The sequence below is a fragment of the Pelodiscus sinensis genome, chromosome 1 (genome assembly GCF_049634645.1).
Source record: "Pelodiscus sinensis isolate JC-2024 chromosome 1, ASM4963464v1, whole genome shotgun sequence".
Lineage (NCBI taxonomy): Eukaryota > Metazoa > Chordata > Testudines > Trionychidae > Pelodiscus > Pelodiscus sinensis.
The window spans coordinates 68,181,533-68,208,200 of record NC_134711.1 but is presented as its reverse complement, the minus strand read 5'-3'; the positions used below and the strand labels follow the sequence as shown (position 1 = coordinate 68,208,200).

The 26,668-nt window shown below is 45.6% G+C and overlaps 1 protein-coding gene and 1 long non-coding RNA gene across 2 annotated transcripts; one reads left to right on the top strand and one right to left on the bottom strand.

The window, feature by feature from the left end:
* Positions 1-204: 204 nt before the first annotated feature.
* On the top strand, positions 205-7,398 carry BBS10 (Bardet-Biedl syndrome 10). The gene is made up of 2 exons (XM_075932158.1): positions 205-4,030; positions 4,795-7,398. The coding sequence occupies exons 1-2, from the start codon at positions 3,840-3,842 to the stop codon at positions 6,827-6,829; spliced, it is 2,226 nt and encodes a 741-aa protein (XP_075788273.1). The 5' UTR covers positions 205-3,839; the 3' UTR covers positions 6,830-7,398.
* Positions 5,322-26,257, bottom strand: LOC142829907 (uncharacterized). Its single transcript, XR_012904815.1, has 3 exons — positions 26,124-26,257; positions 20,794-20,945; positions 5,322-5,457 (listed from the first exon to the last, which is right to left on the bottom strand). It is a non-coding gene; the product is annotated as an uncharacterized LOC142829907 (long non-coding RNA).
* Between the last annotated feature and the right edge of the window lie 411 nt (positions 26,258-26,668).

The following is a 26,668-nucleotide window of genomic DNA, read 5'->3' as shown; positions in this document are numbered from 1 at the left end:
TAAACTTACTATAAATATTTGTGGATGTTTTTCTACATTTTCAAATATATTGATTTTAATTATAAAACAGAATACAGTGCACATTTCATTTTTATTACAAATATTTGCACTGTAAAATAGTATTTTTCAGTTCACCTCATACAAGTATTTATAGACAGTGTGGCCTGGGGGCAGAAGGGGTGGGCTCAGATGGCAGAGGGGTCATGGGGTGGAGGAGGGTCGGGCTCTGATGGTGGAGGGGACGCGGGGCAGCCCAGGGCGGATGGGGGGTTAAGCTTGGATGGCGGAGTGGACCCAGCCCCAGCGGCGCCTCCTTGATAGCGCAACCTTCCCACCACCCCCCACCGGCATGAAGCAAGTTGGAGCAGCCCATGCCTGGAGGGGACGGTGCTGAGGCTGGCCACAAGAAGCAGCTGAGGATGTGGCATGAGGATGCTGCTTTCATTCTGTAGTCCCAAAGGGGGAAAAAAATTAGAAAGATTTGCACTATAAAAAAGAATTTAAAAATCCAGTGAAATGAAGTACTGTGCACTAATACGTGTAACTGAAATCAATATATTTGAAAAAGTAGAGACATCTAAAGATATTTATTGTAAATGTAAATTGGTATTCTATTTTAAGAGCATGATTAAAACTGATTAATCACAACTGTTTTTTAATCCAGGTTATTTGTTTTAATTGCATGTATTAACTGAGATTGACAGCCCTAATATAAATACTTACAGGAGAGGGTATGAAAAGTTGTTCTTGTGCTTTTTGATAGAAGGAATGCACCAAAATCTGTGATCCTTTTTGTATGGATTGCAGCAAGATATCCAACAGTAGTTCTGATCTGCAGCTGTAGTTTGGAATGTGTCTGTGTGTACATGGTACTTGTTTTGTCCAATGGTGTAATTTGTAATTGACCTAGTTCCATTATTTTGAGATGCCACTGAATTCTACTAATGAATAATTTTGGCAGATAGTTAATAGGGAAGGACATTGGGTTAGGGTTGACAAGCATGTGGTCAGAAAGGAACCCTGGTGGCTCCAGTCAGCCCTGCTACCTGGGCTCTTAAGTCTGGTTAGCAGTGCAGTAGGGCTAAGGCTGGCTCCCTGCCTGCCCTGGCACCATATGGCTCCTAGAAGTGGCCAGCATGACTCTATGGCTCCTAATGGCAGAGGCGGTCAGGGAAGTGTCACATGCTGCCCCTATTCTGAGTGCCAGCTCACCAGCTCCCACTCATTGAGAACCACAGCTGCAGAGGGGCTATATATACCTGCAGGCATAGAGCTTATTGATTGGCTCCCCCTGTGCCTAGGCAATGGACATGCTAGTCTCTTCTGGAAGCTGGATGGTGCCAGGACAGGCTATGCTATTGCCTTATCCATGCTGCATTGCTACCAGGAGCCATCTGAGGCAGGTGCTGCTTGGATGGATAGAACCCACTCCTCTCCCCAAAAAAACCCCCTTCTCCTACACCCAAACCCCCTCCTGCAATGAAACTCCCTCTTTGGAGCTTGTACCCCATCCCCCATCCCAACCTTTAGCTCCCTTCCTGAACTCACATCAGTACACCCTACACCAGCCCTGAGTCCTCTCTCACACCCAAACTTCTTCCTAAAGCATGCACCCCACAAACACTTCCCCCACCCCAACCCTCTGCCTCAGTCCTAAATCTGCTTCTGTAATATAAATCCCTCACCCTACTCTGGAGCCCGCAACCAGGGAGTATGGTCGGTGTGAGGTTCAGTGGGGGAGCAGTGGGAGTGTGATCAGTGCGTGGTTCCGCTGAGTTGCAGGGAAGTGGTGCGAGTTTCAGCTGGGTTGCACATGGGAGTGTGGGCAGTGTACGGTCCACCTAGGTGAAGGTTCAGCTGGGTTGCAGTGGGGGGAGTGCAGGCAGCCTGGGTTCAGTTGGGGTGGTGGCAGAGGCGGTGGAGTCAGCACATGACTTGCACAGCTGGAGAGGGGACACACACAAGCGACTGGCTGAGGGGGGAGTGGTGTGCAGGAAACTGATGTGCTGCTCACCTGGGCTGCAGGGGTGGGCAGGAGTCAGGATGACCAGTGGGGTAGGGAAGAGCAGCAACAACCATCTGAAATGGCCTCCTGGGGACTGGAAAAATCCCTCCTCTGGGACCAGTCATGTACTGAGAGTACCAGACCACGGAGGTCCAACCTTCTATCCCAAGTCCCTGTCATCACCCTACCCCTAGTCTGCTCCTACACCCTCCCTCCTGGCCAGACACCTGTTCCCTATCCACTCCTGCACCCTGTTTCCTGGCCAGACACTCTATCTCCAGTCTGCTCCTCCACCTTCTCTCTTGGCCATACATCCTACCCCCACCCTGCTACTACATCCACTGTTGCTCCTGCACCCTCCCTCCTAGCCACACACTGCACTCTCCTTTGCTTCTCTCTCCCCCTAGTCAGACACTCTACTCTCTGCACTGCACTTCCTGACCGGACTTTGCAACCTTTCCCCCTTCTGCAGCTCCCTCCCAGATCCGTTACCCCCAAACTCTATCCTACTTCCTGGCAGCCCTGTTGTACACACTGAACCCCTAATTTTTGTCCCCACCCCAGAACCTAAGGAGGTCCATAAAATCCACCAGAAAAGTAAATCTGACCTATGAGAAGCCCTGAACCTCAGTCCTTCCGGTCCCTTCTCTACCCTGTGGCACTGGAGTGCCAGAGGAGTGAGGGATCGTAGTTGGGGGGGCATAGTGAGCATAGGGGGTTGTGCAAGGAGTATTTCTGCTTCACACTTGTGTGGCTCCCCAACTGATTTTTCTGTGATTCAGTGGCCCCTGATCCCTAACAAGTTCCCTACCCCTGCTATAAACAGAACTTTTTGTGTTGGATGTGAAGTAAAATAATGTATTTAAAATGAAGTTTGATTAAGCATTTTAACTCTCATATTCGTTTATCTGCTTACTAGTTAACCTGTTCTCCCTCGCTGCAGCACTAACAAAATGGCTTTGGTTTAATTCTGTAATTAATAGTGAGTTTCCTTTACCAGCTGGTGGTCTGTTGACAGGTTTACATTGATCCAGCTGGTTCATGGGCGAGAGAGGCACTCCCGTCTCTCCCCTCCCTGCAGTAAATGCAAGTTGGGTGGCTGCAATTACAGCATAGTTGCATGGTGTCCAAGCCCACCCCTATTGGTAAATGGCAGTGAGAGGTTTTAGAAGGGTCACACGACACCGTTATTTCTGGGCACGTGTCGATCTGGTCACGTCCATGGGACTGGCGGCAGGGGCGAGTGATCCAGGGAGCCAGAGCGCCTGGCTATCAAATTGCTACTTCCGGTTCAGACAATATGGCCCCGTGTCTCTGTACAAGCCCTGCCCCATGGGGCGCTAGCGCGCCGCGTGCAGCCTGACGCACCGCTCGGGCTTGCAGCGCGCGGCCGAGCCCAGGGCCTTACGCGCAGCGGGGCCGCGCCCCTTAACACACTAGCGCTGGCGCCTTTCTAGCGGCAGTTCGATCACGTGTGCAGGTTTCTCCCGCCTCCCCCCGCAGGCCCCGCCCCCTGCTGTTAAATAAAACGAAATGAAAACGCTCGTCCTTCCAGGGAGCGACAACTATCCTGAGCGCGAGCCCGGCCGTAAACGCGCACGTGCCTAACGCTGCCACGCGGAGCCCATACGCGCCTGCTCCTAGCGGTAGAGCGTTGCGGTGCGCGCGCGCTTGGTCGCCCCAGCCACGAGCGGCTCGCTTTCCCAGTTCACAGCCCGGTCCCTAAGCGTAGAAAGCGGTGGCAATAGCCCCCGCCCTGAGACTAGCACGTTACCCTCATTCGAGCGCGCTGACGTCACGGCGCCCTACACCGCCCCAGTGAGGAGCGGTTGCCATGGCGTCTGCGGCGTCCCTAGACCTGGGGCGGCTGGTGCAGGAGGCCGAGGCGCTGGCGGGCGCGGTGCGGGGCGCGCTGGGGCCGCGCGGCGGGCAGGTGCTGCTGACCCGGCCCACGGGAGAGACGCTGCTCACGCGGGACGGGAGGCGCGTGCTGGAGGCGCTGAACTTGGACTCGCCCACTGCCAGGTAACCCCGGCCCGGCGACGTGCCTCGCGCCCCCCCCCCCCCGTGTTCCAGCCGCGGTGGCTGCAAAGCGCCCCACGGGCGGCGTGAGGGGGGCGGGGATCCAGGGTGGCCGGGCCGCAACTGGCCCCTGATGCTCGGGGGCTCCCCCCCCAGCTCCGGGGGCAGAGCGGGGGTGACTCCTCCCCACACGCAGCAGCCGCGAGAGGCCACGTCAATGACACGCGGGGCAGCTGCTCCCCTTGGGCAGCGGCTTAGTTACACCCTTTACACGCACCCAGCTTCATCCTTTGTGCCATGAGCTGGATGCTCATGCAGCGACAAACTGGCCCAGGAAAGCTCATCACCTAATAAACCATCTTGTTAGTCTTTAAAGTGCTGCATTGTCCTGTCTTGTTTCAGCTACAACAGACTAACATGGCTGCATCTCTATCACTTTTCCCCACTCCTTTCAGGAGAGCCCTTGCCGTTTGCAGCACCTGGGGACTGGGAGGAGTTTGGGCTTCTCACTAGGATGCTGTGGCCTTTGGCTGTCTCTTGATACCTGCCTGCCTTTTTTCTGCCTCTGTGTCAGGCATATCTTTCAAGCTCAGGGTGATCTTTCCATTTGTTAAAAGGACATGTAGGAAGAACCTGTCGTCACTGACTAATATTATCTGTGGAAAAGGGAATAATTGAAACGCTTCTGTTAATAAATTGAAACCATTGATTAAAATGTGTTGGTTAAAGCCAGCCTTAATATACTTTGTTTTTCCTTTTCCTACCAGAATGATGGTAGCTTGTGTCTCCCTGCACCACCACATGACTGGAGATGGTGCTAAAACATTCATCATCCTATTGTCCAAATTACTCAGAGGACTTCAGGAAATTCTTGATAAAAGAGAAGGTTCTCCTTTTTGTGAGGCTATTCAAAGGAGAGGGCGATATCAAAAACATCATTGCCTGAAACAAATATCTCAATCTCTTATGACATTTCAGACTCACATATTGGACCAGATCACAGCAGAAGACCTAAGAAAACATTTTTTCTCTGCTTTCTCTAGTTTGGAAGGAGAGATAAGCAGGCACACGATGGAGTCAATATTAGAAGCTTACTTTTGTGGAAGAATAGGAAATAGTCATCAGAAGCTTCTTTCCCAATTGAGTTGTGATTTCTATTACAGATGTGTGCATTTTAAAAATGGTAGAAATGAAATGCTGAATTTGGTGAATGACTATTTTGTAGAATTACATTTTGCTGTACCAGGTCTTCCTGTTTCAAATTCCAGGATCTTAGAAGGACTTGTTCTTCACAGAGATTTTGGTGTGTACTGTCCAGCAGATGGTGACATAAGAATGTTAATTGTAACAGAATCCATCCACTCTGATCTTTCTGCCTCTGATTTAGAGTTTGTTGTAAATGCAGAAGTTCAGTATCAGGCTTCCCAAGTCTGGTTTACAAAAAGAACAGAAACTATAATGAAACACTTGCAGAGCAACAATATAAAAGTATTATTGTCAAGTGTGAAACAACAAGAAATAGTTATTTACTATGCAAAAATAAGTGGTATATCTGTTGTTGAGTGTTTATCGTCAGAAGAAATCTCTCTTCTCTGCAAAACCACAGGTATCTCACCGTTTGTACCTACTTGGGACAATGTACGTTGTGAGATCACTGAAACCATGGTAGCAAAATTTTGTCGTCCTATTGTACTTGGCTCCAAGAGATATGTTCATCTTGGCTTGACAAGGACATGTGCCTTTCAGCCACACTGTGTGATCTTTTGTGGACCAGTGCATGGCGTCACTGAGCAGCATGCCTCTGCTTTTCAAGGAGCATTTAAAATGTTACAGCAACTATTTAAAGCAGTTGACTTGAGTGACAAATGTGCTGCACAACCCGAAAACCCAAATAATACTTCAGAAGCTGTACACTGTAGTTTGCAATATTCATCTCAACAGAAACTCAAAATGGAGAATAATTCTTGTAACGGGGAAAAGATCAACAACCAACAACTGAAAACATTTCCGGCTGAAACAGAAAAACAGTTTGTAGACTCTTATTCATGGGTAGATGAAAATCCATCATGTAGTCAAACATATTTGCAAAAATCCTCAAACCTAGTCATGCCTATTGTAAAATTAAAGAACGATTTTATGTTTTCAGCTCTCATTGATAGAGGTCATACTTTAAGAGAGTTGCAGAAATTCAAGTATCCAAGTGAAATGGGCATAAAGAATAAGAGTGAGCCAGTTGTCAATAACCACAGGATTTGTAATGATGCTATGACAGCAATAGAAAACACTAGTACATCCGTTGTGTCCAAACATCTAAATACTACTAAGGACTATTGGAATCCAGGCAATCCTATAATTCCATTTAAGTATGAGAAGAGTTATAACCACACAATCCAAAGTTACACCAGTTCAGTCATACAGGCAGGATCAGTTTTGCCAGTGGGAGGCAACTTTGAGATGCTGTTACATTATTATCTCCATTCCTATGCAAAAAAGTGCCTACAGCCAAAAATAACTGTTGTTTCTACTGTAATTGCTGATGCATTGCTGAGCATTCCAAAAATCCTTCATAGGACAACAAAAAAGAACAGTTTTACTCAGGTCTATTTCAAAGCCACTAGTGCACTTCAAATTAATAATCAGCTGCACATGAATCAACAAGGTCTAGAATCAGTGTATTGTAAATATCAGTTAGTAGCTTCTGTTCTTCATTGTGTTACAAAACTTCTCACTATTGATTTAATAATTGCCATTAGGAGACTACCTCAAAAGACTGAGGATAATGATTCAGAAGGAGATTTGTGAAAATAACTTTGTTTTTCCTATGTGTTTTGGTTAAGTCTGGATGTCCAAGCTCAGGGCCAGAACAAATGCTTCTTTCTATAACAAAGATGGAAGAAAAAGATCATTGCAGGTTTTTATTGCTATTGAATTCAGTAAAGCAATTTCTGTTAATTTCAAGCATAAGTAAATGCAATAGTATGCATTTGGAGTAAAACTGATTATGGCCCTGTGCACCATATTATGAAAGATCTCTGCCCAATGGTGAATCTCACCTCATTTTTCAAATTTTTAATATTTATGCAAATTAAGTGTTTTTAACCATACATTGTGTTTTTGTGTATATATTTTCCCTATTTTTTGGCCTTATAATCATGTAATGTTGATGTGAAGAGGATTAAGACAGCCATCAGTAGGCTTTAAGCCAATATGTATCGTATCACGCTTAAACAAAACTTTTATTTGCAGATAATTCAAACATAACATCCAGACATACAGAATATCTTTATTTCAATCTATGTACCATATACATTTTTTAAAATATTAGCTTCAATAAAATTTGTATTCCTTTTAAGACTTGTCTGATTGTCTATAAAATCTGGAATTTGTACTCTTCATCTAAAAATTTTGATCAAAGTTGAGAAATTGTAGGAAGTAAATCCACATTATGACTGGCTAGCGTTATTGCCAGTCAGGGCCTGGGGAAGGGGGGAGCATGCAAAGTCTCTCACACCTGCCTTGCCGGGGTGCATGGTGCCTAGACAGAACCACCAACTCTGTTGAACAGCTGGTGGTTTCCTCTCGGCACCAGATCCTCTAGTGGTAGGAGGAGATTTCGCATGATCCCCAGTCCCCAGGTTTCGATTGGCTTGGAGGCGAGGGAACCGTAGAGTGGCCATGGGCCAGATCAAACGGCTTTCCAGGATGGAGTCGACCCCCAAGCCCTATCTTGCCCACCCCTGGCATAAATGGTTGCCTAGCTTTCATAACTGTTTTTTAAGATGTGTTGTTGTATCCATTCCATTATATACCTTCGTGCCCCTCGGTCGGATTTGTCAGCAAGAAGGAACTGAGAGGGCATGGTCTGGTGGCGCTTGGATTCATCACTGTATGGCTGCGTCTAGACTGGCATGATTTTCCGGAAATGCTTTTAACAGAAAAGTTTTCCGTTAAAAGCATTTTCGGAAAAGAGTGTCTAGATTGGCCCGGACGCTTTTCCACAAAAGCACTTTTTGCAGAAAAGCGTCCGTGGCCAATCTAGACACGCTTTTCCGCAAAAAAGCCCCGATGGCAATTTTCGCGATCGGGGCTTTTTTGTGGAAAAAATCTCAGCTGTCTACGCTGGCCCTTTTGCCCGAATGGGAGCAGCATAGTATTTCTGCAAAAAGCACTGATTTCTTACAGTAGGAAGTCAGTGCTTTTGCGAAATTCAAGCAGCCAGTGTAGACAGCTGGCAAGTTTTTCCGGAAAAGCAGCTGATTTTCTGGAAAAACTGGCCAGTCTAGACACAGCCTATGAGTGTAGTGCTCTAGAGAGCCCCACAGCTGGCTCTACAGGTACTGGTAAGGCAAAAATCTTGTGTATGGATGGAATGTAACGGACATGAGCAACACATCTCAAAGAACAACAGTTACACAAGGTAACCATTTTTTCCCATGACTTGAAACCAATGATTATTTTCAGAAGTAGCTTGGGTATTTTAAAACAAAACATAATTCATAGAAACAAAATTGCTTTAATATAGGATTATATTCCTGTTCTATCCTTTTTTTTTAAAGACTAGACTATAGATCAATAGTGCTAAAATCTGCGATCAATCTGGACGTGGCAGTGTTAAATAGAACTTTGTTTAGCTTAAACTGCTATGGCAAAAAGAATACAAAATAGTTCTGTTATAGAAAATGCTGGTTCAGCAGCCAATTTATCCCACATGAAATCACCAGCACATAAAATAACTGCTGCACTGAAGCTCTTATTCAGTGCAGGATTAAGGACACATAAGTAACATTGCTTCCCATGTTGTTTCATCCTTCTCTGCCTACTGCAAAGCTCACTTTATACCAATATATTTCCAGTGTGAGGTTTTTAAAAAATGTCAGTTAACAAAGCAAACTATAGCCTGACCCCGTAAGCTGAGAGTTGTTATTAACAAATGTATCAGGTGACATACTCTTTTTGCATAATAATAATAATAGGGTTTAGAAACTGACCTATATTTTAGTTAGTCTTCATTTTCAGCTAGTGCATCAGATTAAATATTACTTTAAAAGAAGTAACTATACAGAGTATACACATGAAAGAGATTTTACTTCATTAAGGAGAGAGGCTCATATTTAAGAGTTATGTCTATAGAGATTTGAACATTAATTGTCACCTGTCCAATAACATAGAGGAGGATTATGTTTAGGCCATAGGGGCAATGCATATGTTGAGGGTAGTGGACTATGTTAATGAGGAAAATTTGTATAGGATCTTTTTCATAACAGTATAAATATTAACTCAGTCCCTTGAACACACATATACTAATATTTTCCAATATTCTATCACAGTGAAAATTTTGATGTATAATCAATTTCCAGTCCATTTATTAATGTATTGTTTTGGAGGTATCTGTTTTTTTTCCAGCTAACTAACCAACTGTGAAGGCAGAAGCTAATTCTTGAGGGCCTAATCCTGCAATTGTGGTCTAATTGATGTCAATGATAATTCTTAATACAGAGCAGCTGCATAAATAGTGCACTGTCTAAACCTAAAGGAGTTTCAGCCTTGATCTTGACTTTTCCAATATGGACTAGTCGAATGAGGTCGCTTTCGCTAATTTGTTATTCATAGTGTAAAATGTAACATTGCAAACCACTTTTTAGAATATCAAGTGATGTAATCTTATAATATGAGACACTTTAATCTTTGATTGAACAACATTGAGATTCCCAGTAGTATATTTCAATATTGTATGTGGGGTGGCTGCCCAAAATTACCCATTATAGCAGCCTGTATTCAGTAGCTTATAATTTTACCAACATTTCTGTGTGAGTTGACATTTTCCAATCCAGGTGTCTTTCAGGCTTATTTAATTTCAGACAAAATATTTAACTGTTTCTGAAACTGAGGCTAGAGAAAAATATATTGTTACCTTGTTAAAATTCTGATCACCTTTGAGAAAATGTAGCACCTCCATGCTTTGGAGCAAAGAGTTGAAATTTGGCAGGAGGTAGCCAAGTAGGCAATAGGAATGTGCCTTTATCATCTCCACATGAAATCTTACTAAATAGGGCTTACAAACAGCAATTTTTTGGTGGCTTATAATGTATGTACTCAGTAGAGACTTACTGGACCTTCACAACTAAAATATCTGAAGACGGTATTTGATGGAAGAGGGGGGAAAGAAACTGAGTGAGAATTAAGGTGGTTAAAGCTTGGATCTATTACCAACAGAAGTTGATCCAATTTAACCCAGGATACTATCCAATCCACCTTGTCTCACTAATATCTTGGGAATGACACAGCTATAAAGCCACTGTATATGGACAACATATGCATTCTTAACTATATGTTGCATCACATATTTCTGGCCTGCAGTTTTAAAATCTCCAGTCCCCTTTGTCAGGTGACTCTCTCTGATCAGTCTCATCACATGATCAGTTTCCCACAGCCTGGAAATCACTGCCTGGATTTCCAGACCACTTGAATACGTTCTGAAAAGTAACCAGCTCTTTGTCAAAGGCAGCTTCTATGTAAGTTGATGATCATCAAATTTTGACATCCTTCCATTGCTAAATTTGTATTGTTACTCATTGGATTTTCAGTTGCGTGTGAAAGTAAAAAAAAATTGGAAGGCAGTCAAGCCCCACTTTCAAAATAGAGTTTGTCATGTGACATACAGTGAAATTACAGTATTAAACTTGATTGTATAAATGGTAAATTGAGTCCCCAAATTGTCAGAAAGGGCTTGAGGGTTATATCATATTTCATTAATGTCTTGGATGCAAGACCTCAGCTTGACTCCTACTGTCACCTGTCTGTTCACATGTGCTCTGATTACAAATTATTTGTAAAGAGGATAGTTATGGACTGGGTTAATGAATACAGAAGTACATCAGTGTTAGATTTGAAGAAGCTTACACTGGGGAGTTTACCCATGAAATGAAGCATTGAAAGCCCTGAATTGGGAATATCCTAAAAATGTCATTGATTTTATTGAGAGGCATTTGTGTGATGGCTCATTGATAGAACTATATTATCATCGGGTCTATTATTTGTTTTATTTGTATTAAGTACAACAAATGAAAATTCTTGTAAAAGAAAAATATAAGAAACAATAATTAGTCATCATTGTGGACTTTTCAGAGAATTATGCCCAAATATGACAGAGGACAAGCGATTCAGTGCTAACAGTAGGGCACTGTGGCAACATTACACTAGGAAACTATTTCAAAATAACTACATTTGACTTAACTCCCAATTTTACAAAATCGAAATAGCATGTCCCCACTACAGGGAAGCATCACAATTAGTCCAAGGCAGGCTCTGTTAGTGTGGATGTACTACCTCAAGTTAATGTTGCCCTAAAAAGATCCTCACTGGAGACCACCCAGGGTTACACTAGCATGGGTTTATTGCCACTAGGTAAAACTAAAGAGGCAAGAGCAGCCACCCAAGGCTTAAACTAAAGAAGATAGAGATCTCTCTCACACACACAAGCACACACACCCCTCCATTCATTCACTCATTCACACACATTCATTCCTGACCTCAAGCACTCACACAGGCATATGGGTTACAGAAGGAGCCAAAGCATATAGATTCTGGAGGGTGTGTTTGCTCATCATGGCTTGGAGAAGCTGGTTAGGAGGAGAGACACTGGCTGTGGAGAGGAGTTTCTCAGGAGCAGGGGAAGAAAGAGAGAGTCTCACATGCACTCCTTCTCTTTATATAGTGTCTGAATAGCTCTTGTGACTTATTCACCTAGTCATCAGGGAGCATGCCCAGACTTCCCTTTATCCAGCAAAAGCAGCAGTCTGTGATGACTCATCACCATGTGCTCCATTGTTCCCAGTCTTCTTCAAACACAAACACACTCTCACTGGAGAATGCAGCTTAGAGCAAGTTACAAGCAAGGTATCTGAGAGTTACAAACGATTACAAAGTTGCAGCTTACAGTAAATTTCTGAGAGTTACAAAGATTACAAAGTTTGACAAAGATCACAATGAGTTTCAGTTTCATACCTTAGCCCTTACAGTTTAGTATAGTTTCAGAATATGCATGTGTATAAATTAAGTAAGCTCAGGCGGAGGCTTTTTTATGCAACACTTACAACCCCAGGAAGCACCGGGGAGTAATTAGTTCACGTTACTCTGAGGAGTAGTTATTTCAAAATAGCAGCACCAGAGCATCCATACTAACATTATTTTGAAATAAATTAGCATTATTCACTGAGAAACGCAGGAGTACAGATTTTAAATGGTGTCCCTTTATTCTGAAATAATGATGTTGCCAGTGTGGATGCTTGGCTTATAAATTTGACCTTAGGGGGGGCTTCAGGGTTCTGCGGTTGGCTTGCCCAGTGACTTGCTATCTCACAATGGGTGAATTACTTAGCCCAAAATTTTCACAAGTTCACCCCCCCACAATTGTAGATGCCTCAATTCTAAAGTTCCTAACTTTAGTCTCTAGGGTTCTAGGTTCTAAGCCCAGACTTAGATCTCAGGTTGGGAGTCTGCAAAACTGAGAGAACCCTAAGTTAGTGGTCATGTGACAATTTTGTTATTGATCTTTGTGTGTGTTTTCCTTTTTGAAAAATGGGAAAATCAGTACTTACCAGTTTTAGAGTTAATGCATATCTTATTCTGACTTTCCTTGTGAATTTAGCAGGAAAATTGAGATTTTGATGAAGAGACAGAAGTGAAATCTCCCTTTTATTGTATTTTATTCCCTTTCATATTAATAGAGAAACAGTACTTTGCAAATCTATGTATTAGGGGCTCTCCCTCAAGACCTTCATTCCATAATACCTTGCAATATAACTAACCATAGAAAAGCTCTTCCTTTTCTTTGGATGTAATCATATTCTTGATTCATCCCCTGGGAGCCATTAGTCTGCTTTTGAACTCTAAGCAATTCAGAACAAACTGTAACTAGAATATCTGGCACAAACAAGTATCCACTGGGAACATTCCCATCTGTTATTCTATGTGTTTGCAATTGTATTCAAGTGCAGAATTACACTTGAATTTCCCTTCTGTGTTTTTGTATTCAAAGGAATGGTCTCAAAGATGAGATATGATTTGGCTGTGGGGGAGAGAGACTTCTTTACAAGTGTTAGGAGAAGCTGCCATGTCTAACCTATAAGCAATGGATCTAGTTCTGTGGTTCATGGACCACCAGTGATTTATGGAGTCTTTCTCAGAGGTCTACAGAAAGAAATCAAGCAGGGAGGGACTAAAGTGTTGGACAAGGAAATCAGGCCATGAAAGAATTTTTCTCTTGAAAAAACAAAGGATACTGTGAAGAGGACATAATAATATTTTTATTATTCGGCAAGTTCAACAGTAATATTCATAAGATGTATTGTAGTAGAAAGAGAGCCTGAGACATGAACTTGGTATAAAAGGGCTAGTATAAGTCCCTTTTATACCAAGCCCAAGGTCAAGCCCTGCTAATATAAAGCTGAGTCTGCAACAGTCAAGCCAAGTCAAGCACTACTATGTTTACAAAGTAGATGCCTGGTTGCAGGTTCACTATCTGACACATGAACTTGTCAAGAACAGGGCTGGTGCTGCAAAATCACAAGCACTCCTAAGCCCTAAGTATTCACATAAGCACATTCCAGAAGAGTGATATCACAGCACCCCAATACAAGATTATGATGCAAAGAACACACTGAACTCTCTTAAAGTTAAGGTCAGGATGACAGTGTGATGAATAGAAATGTTTTGATTGAACCAATATGTATAAGGTAAAAAGGTAGTAACTAGCCACATCAGAAGGGCAGTATTATACACTGATGCAAACAGGTTACAAAGAAGAGTCACAGACATGGTGTCTGTCTGGTGTAGGGAGGAATGGAATGTCCCATTACTCTTGAGCCAAGTCCACTGTAAAGGGCATATACGTGTTAACGTACCTGTAGCACAGTGTTTCTTAAACTTTTTAAGACTGAGGAACACCAAGGATTTTTTGTTGAGCAAAAAAAGGGGGGGGGGAGTTATTGACCCAAAAAAACCCAAAAGGGTTGGGGGGAAAGTTATTAAGCCAAAAAAAGGGTCACCTGCTCCTTTAAGGGTGGCCATTTTGAACTCTGTTGTTCTGCGTGGCACACCTCCGACTGCCTCACAGCACACCGGTGTACCGCAGAACACAGTTCAAGAAACACTGCTGTAGCATGTATAGGATACTCAGACCATGCTTCATCAACAATAAACCTGGCCAAGTGCCTTTGCTACTGAACAGTGTGATGTCAGAACATTAAATGTCAAAACAGTGATGCAACTGTGAAATGAGTTGGCTTTTTTGTTTCTTTTGGTTCTTTGGTGAGAGGCATCAACACCTGGTGCTCCACATCAGGTGTTGAGCACTCCAACACTTCTCGACGTTTTTTTCTCAGCAATGTATTGGGGGCCGCACATGTGCGGCGCACGCGAACCTCCCTCAGTACTATTGCGCATGTGCGGCCTCCCTCCCTTCAGTTCCTTTCTACCGCCCCCCGGCTTCAGACAGAACTCTCTTGCTCTCGCAAAGATTTCTCCTCACAAACTTCTTTCTTCAAATAGTTGCTTAGAGTTAGTTTATTTCCACAGTTCCTGTTAGTAGTTAGCTTTTATACTTGTTTAGAGTTAGTTTAAATTAAAAACAACAACGACAACAAAAACAACCAACCACCTGCAGTTTTGAACTGTGATCTCCAGCCACCCAGCTTTGAAAGCTGCGGGGTCTGCAAGAATTTAATGCCTGTCACCAACTGCGCTAAACCAAAAATGCGCAAAGACAGACAGCTGCAACTTAAAATGTCCTTCTCTGACAAGGGCAAACACCATACCTCTGACCCAGGCTCAGGTCTGAGCAATACACCTATGAGGCAAACGTCCTCTAAGCTATCAAAGGCAGGGATGAGCTCTCTGAGTCAGCAGCCCAGAAAGTGGCAAGCTGAGGGGAGAAAGACACATTACTCAGGTAATAACCGCCTGAGCACATTTGACCTCCCAGGCACTTTGGGTGAACACAAAAAGGACAATAAAAATGAAAAAATGTCTGCCCTTACTGAGGCAACAGGTCTTCCCGTGCCTGCCTCACACTCCGCCCTGTCTGACACGTCAGTGCTTGCCCTACCACGGGCCATAGGAGATCTTCCTGCAGCTATCGCAGCATTGAGGAATCTCTTCACAGACCAGCCACTGGCTGCTGGCCCCCCTCTCCCTGTTTCCAGGGACAACACCTCAGACAAGCCCTGCCTCAGCAGCTCCGGCAACTTGTTTATAGTCAGCAGAGCTATCCATGCTGCATACTCCCCACAAGGACCACAAAGACCTGGCAATCTCTCCCACTTTACATTCTCATAATTTGACTGATAACATACATCCTCAATCTCCATTCTCTGATTACTCTGACTTTTTCTCCTCCCTCCTCCCCGCCCCCCGCTCCCCCAGGACAAGGAGGAATGTTTACCTGCTTTTTCACTTCAGCCATATAGTGACGGCTCTACATGGTCTGCTTATCAGCAACAACCAGATTTTCTTAGAGCACAAATGGCTCCCTGGGCTCCTTATTTTTGGATGCCGCCGCCTATGCTTTGTGCCCCACAGTGGCAAATGTTCCATCAACCACCTCAACAATATAAAAAGAGACCATGTAAGATGAAGCATATGACGAAACCCTGCTCTCCTTTAAACCTGTCACCCCACACCTCTGAGGGGAACTGACAGTGAAAGCCATTGCTCCCCAATGTCGGCTTCTACATCTCTATTACATTCAAACGCAGCCTCAGCCATAGAGCAGGCATTGTTACCACCTGCTACTCATACTACTGATGATCTCTCCTCTTTCCAAGATTTATTTAAGAGTTGCTATTGATTTGAATATATCTATGGAAGAAGTTCAGGTTTCTCAATATGAACTCACTAACATCCTCCAGCCCAGTACAGCAACAAAGATGGCACTTCCTATTAATCCAGCCATCCTGGAGCCCATTTTAAAACCCTATGGCAAACACGTGCATCCATCCCACCAACATGCAGGAAAGCTGATTGAAAATACTATGTTCCCCCCCAGGGTTCTCAATTCCTCTTTTCTCACCCTCCACCCAACTCCTTCAGAGTAGATGCTGCATAGCAGAGAAACAAACAACAAAATCATTCCACCCCATCCAGAAAGGACAATAAACGTCTGGACATGTTCGGAAAGAAGGCTTATGCCTCTGCCATTCTTCAGATGAGAATGGTGAACTATGCTGCTTTATTTAAGTAAATACAACTTCAATAATTATACACAATTCAATACTTTTATTGAAGATATCCCTGACAGCAAAAAGGCACAGTTTCAAGCTCTTGTTTCAGAGGGCCAGATAATATCATGAGTAGCCCTGCAAGCGGCACTTGACGCAGCAGACAGAGCTACAAGGACTACGGCAACAGCAGTCACTATGAGATGAGCCTCTTTGTTCAACTCTTCTGCTTTTCCCCTCCAAGTGCAATCATCGGTAGAAGACCTTCTGTTTGATGGAGAAAAGCTATTTTCTGCAAAGAGCAATGAACTGCTCCAATCGATGAAAGATTCCAGAGCCATATTGCAGTCACTTGGTATCCAAACCCCTATGATGAGACAGAGACTGTACAGGTACCAATCCATATCAGAGACCTAGGTACCAGTATCACTTACCAGTACCAGAGACAAAACCATGCCCCGTACCAACAGAGGGGGCACAACAGACAACACAGATGGTGCCCTTAGACTAATAACCCCAACCGCTCATCCCAACCCAGCAAGCAAATTTGAAACAACAGTCGAGATGTAAAACAACACCACATGCACCAGAGCTTGAAATTGGTTCCAAACCTTTCCTATTTTGTTTATTACCTTTCCTTTCAAATTGGGTATCTATTACCACTGATAAGTGTGTAACTCAAACCATCTCCCTAGGTTATACTATCCCTTTTCTTCCCCCCCCCCCCCCCACAACCACCCACCCCATACCTCTTCAGGGACCCCTCTCACGATATCATTTTACAACAAGAAATTGACCACTTTCTCAAATTAGGAGCCATAGAATCAGTACCCCAAGAGTTCCATGGAACCAGTTTCTACTCACATTATTTTCTTGGGCTGTGTCTACACTGGCATGAATTTCCGGAAATGCTTAAAGCGGAATACTATTCCGTTTTCAGTTTTTCCAGAAAAGGAGCGTCTACATTGGCAGGCTGCTTTTCCGGAAAAGCCCTTTTTCCAGAAAAGCGTCTGTGGCCAATGTAGATGCGCTTTTCCGGAAAAGAGCCCCGATGGCCATTTTTGCGACCGGGGCTTTTTTCCAGAAAAGACTACTGGGCTGTCTACACTGGCCCTTTTCTGGAACAGTATTCCGGAATAAGGACTTATGCCTAAGCGGGAGCAGAATAGTTTTTCCGGAATAGCGGCTGATTTTGTACAGTAGCATCGTTGCTTTTCCGGAAATTCAAGGGCCAGTGTAGACAGCTTGCAGCTTCTTCCGGAAAAGCGGCTGATTTTCCGGAATAAGTGGCCCAGTGTAGACACAGCCCTCTAGAGAAGAAGACAGGTGGTTGGAATTAGTGCCTAGCCAGAGGCATTCACATATTCGCTTGCCACCTTCCTGGGGTCCTCAGTTCCACGGCAGATGTCCTCAGCAGAGCCCTGCCACAAGAGCACGAATGAGAACTCGACTATGCACTCCTCATGGCCATTTTCAACTGATGAGGTTTCCCAGATATAGATTCATTTGCCACCTCAATCAACAAAAAATGCCCAGGTTATTGCTCCAGGGCGGGCATGGGGAAAGAGTCCTCCGGGTTGCTCTTATAACCTGGAATGCACTCCTACATTATGCTTTTCCCCCATTTCCGCTCTTCAACGGAGTCCTGGTAAAGATTCTGAACAACAAAGCAAAAGTTATCCTCAGCGGTGGATTTAGGGCAGGGCGAGCGGGATGGCTGCCCCGGGCCCGCGCTTCCCGAGGCCCCGCTCATGCGCCGTGTTAAAGGAGGGGCCCCGCAGCACTCTCATCTGCCCCTGGTTATCCTTATTGTGCCCTGCTGGCCCTGACAGCCATGGTTTCCCCTCCTACACAGGCTAGTAATACATCAACCAATCACGCTTCCGAACGATCCCAACATTCTCTGTCAACCAGGGATCATGTATCCTCACCCACAGTTTTACACACTCCATCTCAAGGCGTGGTACCTAGATGGTTCATGGGCATAGAAATGCGGTGCTCTCAACAAGTCCATGACGTCCTCTTACAAAGCAGAGCACTGCAACAAGAAAAACATTCTCAAGCAAATGAGCTCAGTTTGTTCACTGGGAAACCTCTCGTAACATACGATCACAAGTCGCTCCACTTCCTGATGTACTGGAATGTGCTACATTGTCCTGCATTTTGCTGGAATACCTGCTACACCTCAAACACTCACATCTCTCCCTCAGCTCAATCAGGGTCCACCCAGTAGCCATTGCAACCTTCCACATAACAGTCGAAGATGCTACAGTCTTCGCACACCCAGTAACCAAGCGATTTTTGAAAGGTCTCCAGGCTCTATACCAGAGGTGGCACCCCCTCAAGAGCCTGGGGACTTACACATGGTATTAACAACCCTCACAAAAACCTCCATTTGAACCCATGGCGACATATTCCCTATGCCATTTATCCTTAAAGACGGGATTCTTGATAGCAATAACATCAGCCCACAGAGTGAGCGAAATGGCTGCCCTGATGGCAGAACCACCTTTCACGATATTTTTTAAGGACAAAGTCACGATGCAACCACACCCAAAATTCCTCTCCAAGGTGCGCTCCCCTTTCCACTTGAATCAGACAATATACTTTCCAGTATACTTTCCAAAACCCCACGCTAATGCATTTGAAGCCCAGATGCACACCCTAGATGTCAGGAGGGCTTCTACATCAACAGAACAAAATCTTTCAGATCCTCTTCTCGACTTTTCGTCTCCATTGCAGATCATAGTAAAGGAAAACAGATTTCATCACCGAGATTATCACATTGGATCTCAGAATGCATTGCTACTTGTTATTCACTAAATGACCTACTTTCACCAATTCCAATTCGGGCTTGCTCCACAAGGGCAGTCACCACGTCTGTTGCTTACCTGAGGAAAACCCCACTGCATGATATATGCACAGCAGCCACGTGGTCATCAGAAAACACCTTTGCAAAACATTATGCACTTACCTCAGGACCCCTCCCACATACCAAACTAGTAAAAGCTTTACTACAGGTGGCATACTTACCTGATCCAAAGTCCCTGCCTCCATAAGAAAATATTGCTTGTAGTCACCTGATGTGGAGCACCCCCAAGGATGTGTCTTGACGAAGAAAAGGAGGTTACTCACCTTCCTGTAACTGACGTTCTTCGAGAGGAGCATCCCTGGGGGTGCTCCACTACCCTCCCTTCCTGCTCTCTACTTTGGAATTCCCTTATGATAACATCTTAATATATTATTTGCCGGGTTCCGGATGGAGAAGAAACTTGAAGGGAGGGGGACCGCGCATGCGCAATAGTACCGAGGGAGGCTCACATATGCCGTGCACCACACATGCACAGCCCCCCGATACATTGCTGAGAAAAATCCATCAAGAAGCCCTGGGGCGCTCAACACCTGATGTGGAGCACCCTCAGAGATGTTCATCTCGAAGAACGTCAGTTACAGGAAGGTGAGTAACCTCCTATTTTGCCATGACCAGAAGAGACAGAATAATCTACCTCCATAGGTTATGAATAGTTGGAAAGCTGCCTCTGCTTCACTAGGTGCAGAAATAAGTTTCTTAGAAGGATTTGTCCTTATAGGTTATAAAATCAAGTAATAACACACAAAGGTGAGGAAAGAGGAGCCTTAAAAATCCACATATAATGTGTAAAAAGAGGATACGGTTTTTTTTCTAGTTTGTGTGTGTATATTAACAGGTACTGTTTTATTTAATAAAAAGCATTCTTCAGGGCAGAAAATCTCTCAGAGAACGAATGTAAAAGTTCTAGGATTGTTGAACGCTTTAGTAATCATAAAACCCAAGGCTAATAGCTTGAACCAAAACTTGAAACTCCCATTGACTTATGGACTTTGAATTAGGTTAGGCCCTAAGTAGGAGAAGTACTGCCCTTTTCCCTTGTTATCCTGACCTGTTGTTAGGGTGTAAGATTAATTTACATATTACAAGCTAAGGCCTATTAAAATGCTGTAAGATAGAAGCTATTAAAGAATTTGTATAGTAGCTGGTAGGCTTAGTAATAAACAGCAGTACTAATGCAAATAGTTTATGAAAGCAATCAGAATCTCAATGATGGGTACCCAGATTGCCTCATATGCATAAGGGGCCAAAACTTAAATAAAATGTGGTCATGGATATGTGAACATAGGGAAAAGGGAGTATAAAATCAAATGCACAAATATGAATGTTCATAAAGTGGGACTGGGAGTAACTAAGACCAGACCCACTCAGACAAACCACCAGGAACAGGCTTTGTCCTGTAAAAAAAACATATAGCAGGATCCCAGTTCAGCAGCCCCTCCTGTCTGCATGCAGCCTGCGCACTGCTTCTAACACAGTCCCTGCTGAATCCCTGCTGAGTGCAGAGGTTACAGCATACAACACAGCCCCCCTTACAACATTTTCCAATTCCCAAAGTAACTAAACCCCACAACAACCTAAACTCCTCTCAGGGTGCTCTATTGCCGTTTTTTGTCCTACCTGTAAAAAAACACAAAACAGGATCACAGTTCAGCAGCCCATCCTCTCTGTATGCAACCTACCTGCTGCTTTTAACTCAGTCCCCTCTGAAACCCTACTGAGGGCAGAGGGTACATCCTGGCAGGAATCAGTTCTCCCAATATGCTGTGATTTGTAGTCGACAACTTGTAGTTCCGAGGGCTGCTGTTGAAGCACACTGGACCTTGGGCTACCCCTATAATTGACAAATGTAGATTTCTTTATCTCTGGTCATTAGCAACTCACATTGAAGTACAGGCAGTCCCCGAGTTACGCAGATCCGACTTATGTCGGATCCGCAGTTACGAACGGGGTTTGCTGCCCATCTCCCTGGTCTGCTGGAGATCAGCAGACCAGGGAGACGGGAAGCAAAGCCTCTGAGGATGCTGGCAGCGGGACAGCCGTGGCGCGTCTGGGCTGTCTGCTGCCTGTGTGCTCCGCGGCTTTGCTCCACGTCTCCCCAGACCAGGGAGACGGGGAGCAAAGCCGGGGAGCATGCGGGCAGCGGGCAGCCCAGATGCGCCGCGGCTGTCCCGCTGCCGGCGTCCTCAGAGGCTTTGCTCCCCGTCTCCCTGGTCTGCTGGTTTCCAGCAGACCAGGGAGACGGGGAGCAAAGCCGCGGAGCACGCGGGCAGCGGACAGCCCAGACGCGCCGCGGCTGTCCCGCTGCCGGCGTGTTCCGCGGCTTTGCTCCCCGCCTCCCTGGTCTGCTGGAGACCAACAGACCAGAGAGATGGGGAGCAAAGCGGAGCAAAGCCGCGGAGCACACGGGCAGCGGACAGCCCAGACGCGCCGCGGCTGTCCTGCTGCCGGCGTGCTCCGCGGCTTTGCTCCGCTTTGCTCCCCGTCTCCCTGGTCTGCTGGTGACCAGCAGACCAGAGAGACACGGAGCAAAGCCGCGGAGGACCCGGGCGGCAGGACCGCGGTGCGTCTCGGTCCCCTGCCCGCGTCTCCCTGGTCTGCTGGGGGGGGGGCGCAGCTAGTACGCGCCCCCCCCAGCAGTCCAGGCTTTTCTCCGGACGCCTGTGGTAGAGCAGCTGGGGCGCTGCCGGTTGGTCCCGCAGCGCAGCTCTGGGCGCTACTGGACCAACCCGGCAACACCCCAGCTGCACTACCCCAGGCGTCCTGATTCAGCCGCTGCTGGTCAGTTTTAGCAGCGGCTGAATCAGAACGCCTGGGGCAGAGCAGCTGGGGTGCTGGTGGATTGGTCCAGTAGCGCCGAGGAGCGGCGCTACTGGAGCAACCCAGCAGCACCCCAGCTGCTCTGCCCCAGGCATCCCCAAGTCAGCCGCTGCTGAAACTGACCAGTGCTGACTACAGGAAGCCCGAGGCAGAGTTGCTCTGACCCGGGCTTCCTGGAATCAGCCGCTGATTAGTTTCAGCAGCAGCTGACTTGGGGACGCCTGCGGTTCTTAAGTTGAATCTGTATGTAAGTCGGAACTGGCGTCCAGATTCAGCCTGTTGAAACTGATCAGAGGCTGATTCCAGGAAGCCCAGGGCAGAGCAACTCTGCCTTGGGCTTCCTGTAGTCAGCCGCTGGTCAGTTTCAGCAGCGGCTGAATCTGGACACCAGTTCCGACTTACATACAGATTCAACTTAAGAACAAACCTACAGTCCCTATCTTGTACGTAACCCGGGGACTGCCTGTACCTGGTCACATACAGGCTGTTGCTTGCTTTGGGTTCCTGTTAGGGTTGCCAGGTGTCTGGTATTCACCCAGACAGTCAGATATTTTCAGCTCCTGTCCAGTGAAAAAATGCAGAGAATACCGGACACCTAAAATGTCCGGTATTTTCTGAATTTTTCCCTGGCCAGGAGGCGAAAATGCCAGACACTCAGCCCCCGGGCTCCCAACACCCCAGCCCCCATGCTTACCTGGTTCCCCAAGGCTGCCGGCACAAAATGACTGCCAGCTAAAAGACCTAGCGGAAGCAATGATTCCCCTGGGTCTTAGTGATCAACTTCTCCCCTGTGCCTATCCCTGCGCTCACTCTTAAAGGGGACATGCTGTTTTAATGCTGTTTTATTTTAATTTTTTTGGCTTAATAAGTTCTTGGAGTCCCTTTTTTTTTTTGCTCAACAACATTGGTCTCCTCCCCTCTCCCCCTTTTTTCCCTTCAACAGAATTTTTTCCCATTTTTTGAGGGGGGGGGGGAGTGTTCAGTATTTTTGTTTCAACCAACTGGCAACCCTAGCTCCTGTAGCCCTTGAAGGTGTAGATAGTACAGTCATATACAGATGAAATTTTAAAATGTAGAGAGCTTTTTTCTTCTGCTTTTTCATGAATGCTTTGATAGGCTTGTTGCTAATGAGTTCTGGTTTATAAACTCATAAATATAGAATCATCGAATAATAGAACTCAAGAGGTACAGATAGAAGCAATTTGAGGTATGTCTACACTGCAACATTATTTTGAAATAACTAGAGCTATTCTGAAATAACTTAGTCCACGTCAGGCAGTTATTTTGAAATAATGTTAAAATACTGTCAAGATGGAGGATTTACTCTGACTCCTGTAACCCTGATTTTATGAGGAATAAGGGAAGTTGGAGGAAGAGGGCTCTATTTTGAAATACGCTATTTCAAAATAAGATATACAATTGACGTAGAGTGCATCTGCCTGTCTGTCTGCAAGTCTGTTTGTTCAAGAACTCCTCCTAATCAGTAACAGCTCGGTCCACCAAATTTGAGATGCAGTTTCCTCGTCTTCTAAAATAAAGCAAGCTCAGGGATTGGCTGTGCCAGGACAACCAGAAGCCCCAGGAAATGGACTGCTTTCCATAATATGCAAAGGGAGAGACTGAGGTTCGAAGGAATGCAATATGAGAGTGGCCACAGGGGAAAGCAAGCTTTCAGGGGAGAGCTATCCTGCAGAGTGTCCACTGGGAGCAGCTGTGCCACTAAGGGAGTGGCTAGCAGGGCTCAGACTTCACCACCTTGCCTGCTAGAACATCTGGTAAGGAGCCCCCTTTGCCTCAAACCCTTTCCTCCACCTCCTGGCCCTTGACTGCAGCAAAAAAGAAAGAAAAAAGGCCCCTGGTGGCCTCTGGCAACTGGAGGGAGAATAAAGGCCCTTGGCAGCTGGGGTTAGGGTTGCTAGGCAGGGCTGGCTTTAGGCCGATTCGCCCGATTCCCCCAAATCAGGCCCCGCGCCTAAAAGGGCCCCGCGCCCTAAACCCGGAAGTGTGCCAGGCACGCTGTGGGCGGGAGTGTCAGCACCCGAGGAGGACTGTGGCGGCTTCTGTGCGCTATGGGAGGAGGAGTTGGCCCCTGGGTTTGGCTGGAAGGCAGGACTCTGCCCTGTAGCTGGGTATTTTTAGGGGCTTGACTTGTTTCTTTGTGTGCTGGTTTTTTTTTGCTCAACCAAAATCTGTGTGTGGGTTTTTTTGGGGGTCAACAAAATATCCTGGGTCCCAAGGCCCCATCGAAATGGTTTGAATTGGGCCCCATACTCCACACTTCCTAAAGCCAGCCCTGTTGCCCGGTGTCTGGTATTGAACTGGATAGTCCGGTATTTTTGCTTCCTGTCTGGTAAAAAAATTCAGAAAATACCGGACACCTAAAATATCCAGTACTTTCTGAGTTTTTCTCGGACAGGAGGTGAAAATCCAAGGCCCTCTGGCATACAGAGGCAGCCTGGCAACCCTAGGGTATGTCTACACTACCCCCCTAGTTCGAACTAGGGGGGGTAATGTAGTCATACGGAGTTACAAATGAAGCCCGGGATTTGAATTTCCTGGGCTTCATTTGCATAAAGCCAGCCGGCGCCATTTTAAATGCCGGCTAGTTCGGACTGCGTGCCGCGCGGCTACACGCGGCACGAACTAGTTAGTTCAGATTAGGCTTCCTAATCCGAACTAGCTGTACACCTCGTTCCACGAGGAGCTGTCCGGTCTGGTGTAGGGAGGCAAGATGGCGGGCGGCCGCCGGCAGCCTGTTAGGGTATGTCTACACTACCACCCTAGTTCGAACTAGGGTGGTTAATGTAGGCAACCGAAGTTGCAAATGAAGCCCGGGATTTGAATTTCCCAGGCTTCATTTGCATCTTGCCAGGCGCCGCCATATTTAACGCCCTGCTAGTTCGGACTCCGTATACATGTGGTACGGAGTAGGTAGTTCGGATTAGGCTTCCCATTCCGAACTACCGTTACTCCTCGTTCCACGAGGAGTAACGGTAGTTCGGAATGGGAAGCCTAATCCGAACTACCTACTCCATGCCGCGTGTAGCCGCGGGCACGGAGTCCGAACTAGCGTGGCTTTAAAAATGGCGGTGCCCGGCAAGATGCAAATGAAGCCCGGGAAATTCAAATCCTGGGCTTCATTTGCAACTTTGGTTGCCTACATTAACCACCCTAGTTCGAACTAGGGTGGTAGTGTAGACATACCCTCAGGGCCAAAAAACCTCAGCACGTGGTTTTTAAAAGGGGTCAGAGTGCTTGCTTGCTTTTTTTTTTTTTTCCTTAACAACTCTCAGCATCCTTTTTAAAAAAAAAATTTCCTGGTGTGTTTTATTTATTTATTTATTTATCGGTATTTTTTCTGAATCCAACTGGCAATCCTAGCAGGGGCGGGCAGCTTGGGTCGAGGAGGCCCATGGAGGCGGGAGGGAAGAGAAAAAAGCCTATGGGAGGGAGTCTGGGAGGAGAAAAAAGGCCCATACTAGATGGACCCCCCCTGCCCTGAGCCACTCCTCACCCCCCAACCCTCACTCTTGCATTCCATCTCCTGCACTCCTCCTCCTTATCCCCAAGGCCCTGTCTTGAGTCCTGCCCCTCCCCCCCATACCACCAACCCTCTGCCCTGAAGGACCCAGACAATGCTGGGTAAGTCTGCTAGTAGTTACATAATCTTTTATCATAAAGATTTTTAATTGGTTTGGATACTGGATTTTGTCATAGTGCTGAAATCAGTATTTTATTGGTATTTAGTCAGCCTGCTTTTCATGCTACATTACGTTATATAAGAGTAAATGGCACAGTAAATACCATATGAACTACAGACATAGCCAGATATGATTGACAGTAGCTAAAGAAGGGGATGAGAGAGTAAAGGAAACAGATCACGCAAATTAGAGATGTCATAACTGATGCTCCCTAACAGGTTAAAGCCATCAAGGATATATATTTTCTGCCAGTCTTGTAACAGATTATATTTAAAAAAAAACACTTGTTTTAAAAATCACACTCCTGTTTTTACCTGCTAGTATTACAAGTATCCCCTGAAATTACTCTAATTAATGTATAATAAAGAGAAAATCTCTTCAATTTATCTACTTGACAGCACTTTTGTGAACAGTCTGTTGCATTGTTTCCCCTGCATAGTTAGTTCAGTTTCCCTTTAGTTTGTGCGGGTCTTTCACAGAGCATTACTTACTCTGGTCCTGTTATTGCCCATCATGTACTAGTTCCTTTTCAAATGTACAAAAAAACAGAGTTCCTGCCTCCAAGAGCTTAATAAATGCAGACTGTTGGCTGAGGCTGTTACATCAGTTTCTACAACTGCCTTTATCAACTAATTTTCCAACACTGACTATGTCAGACTGATGTTGGTCCTTTAACTATGATGTTGGTATTACCTAACAAATAGTCTATATCCTTTATCAGATGTGTTTGATGGTTTTTGCGGTGTCGAGGCGTATGTGTCATCTTGTTATGTCTGAGCCTCCAGTAGGAGGGAAACTTACTTGTGCTTAACTGAGTATCAGCTTCCTGACACCACCAGACTATTAGCCATCCAAACCATCTCTTTGGCTATGCCAGTTCTTACTTTGTCCTGTAGGTTAACAATAGGGGTACCTTAGTCGCCAGGCCCTTTGAAAAATTCCTCTGTAATGTCCAGCTCCTTCTTCACTGAACACTCACAGAAATACCAGGTCTCCTGTCTCCAAGGGAACAGTGTAGACACCAGGTTGTATAATT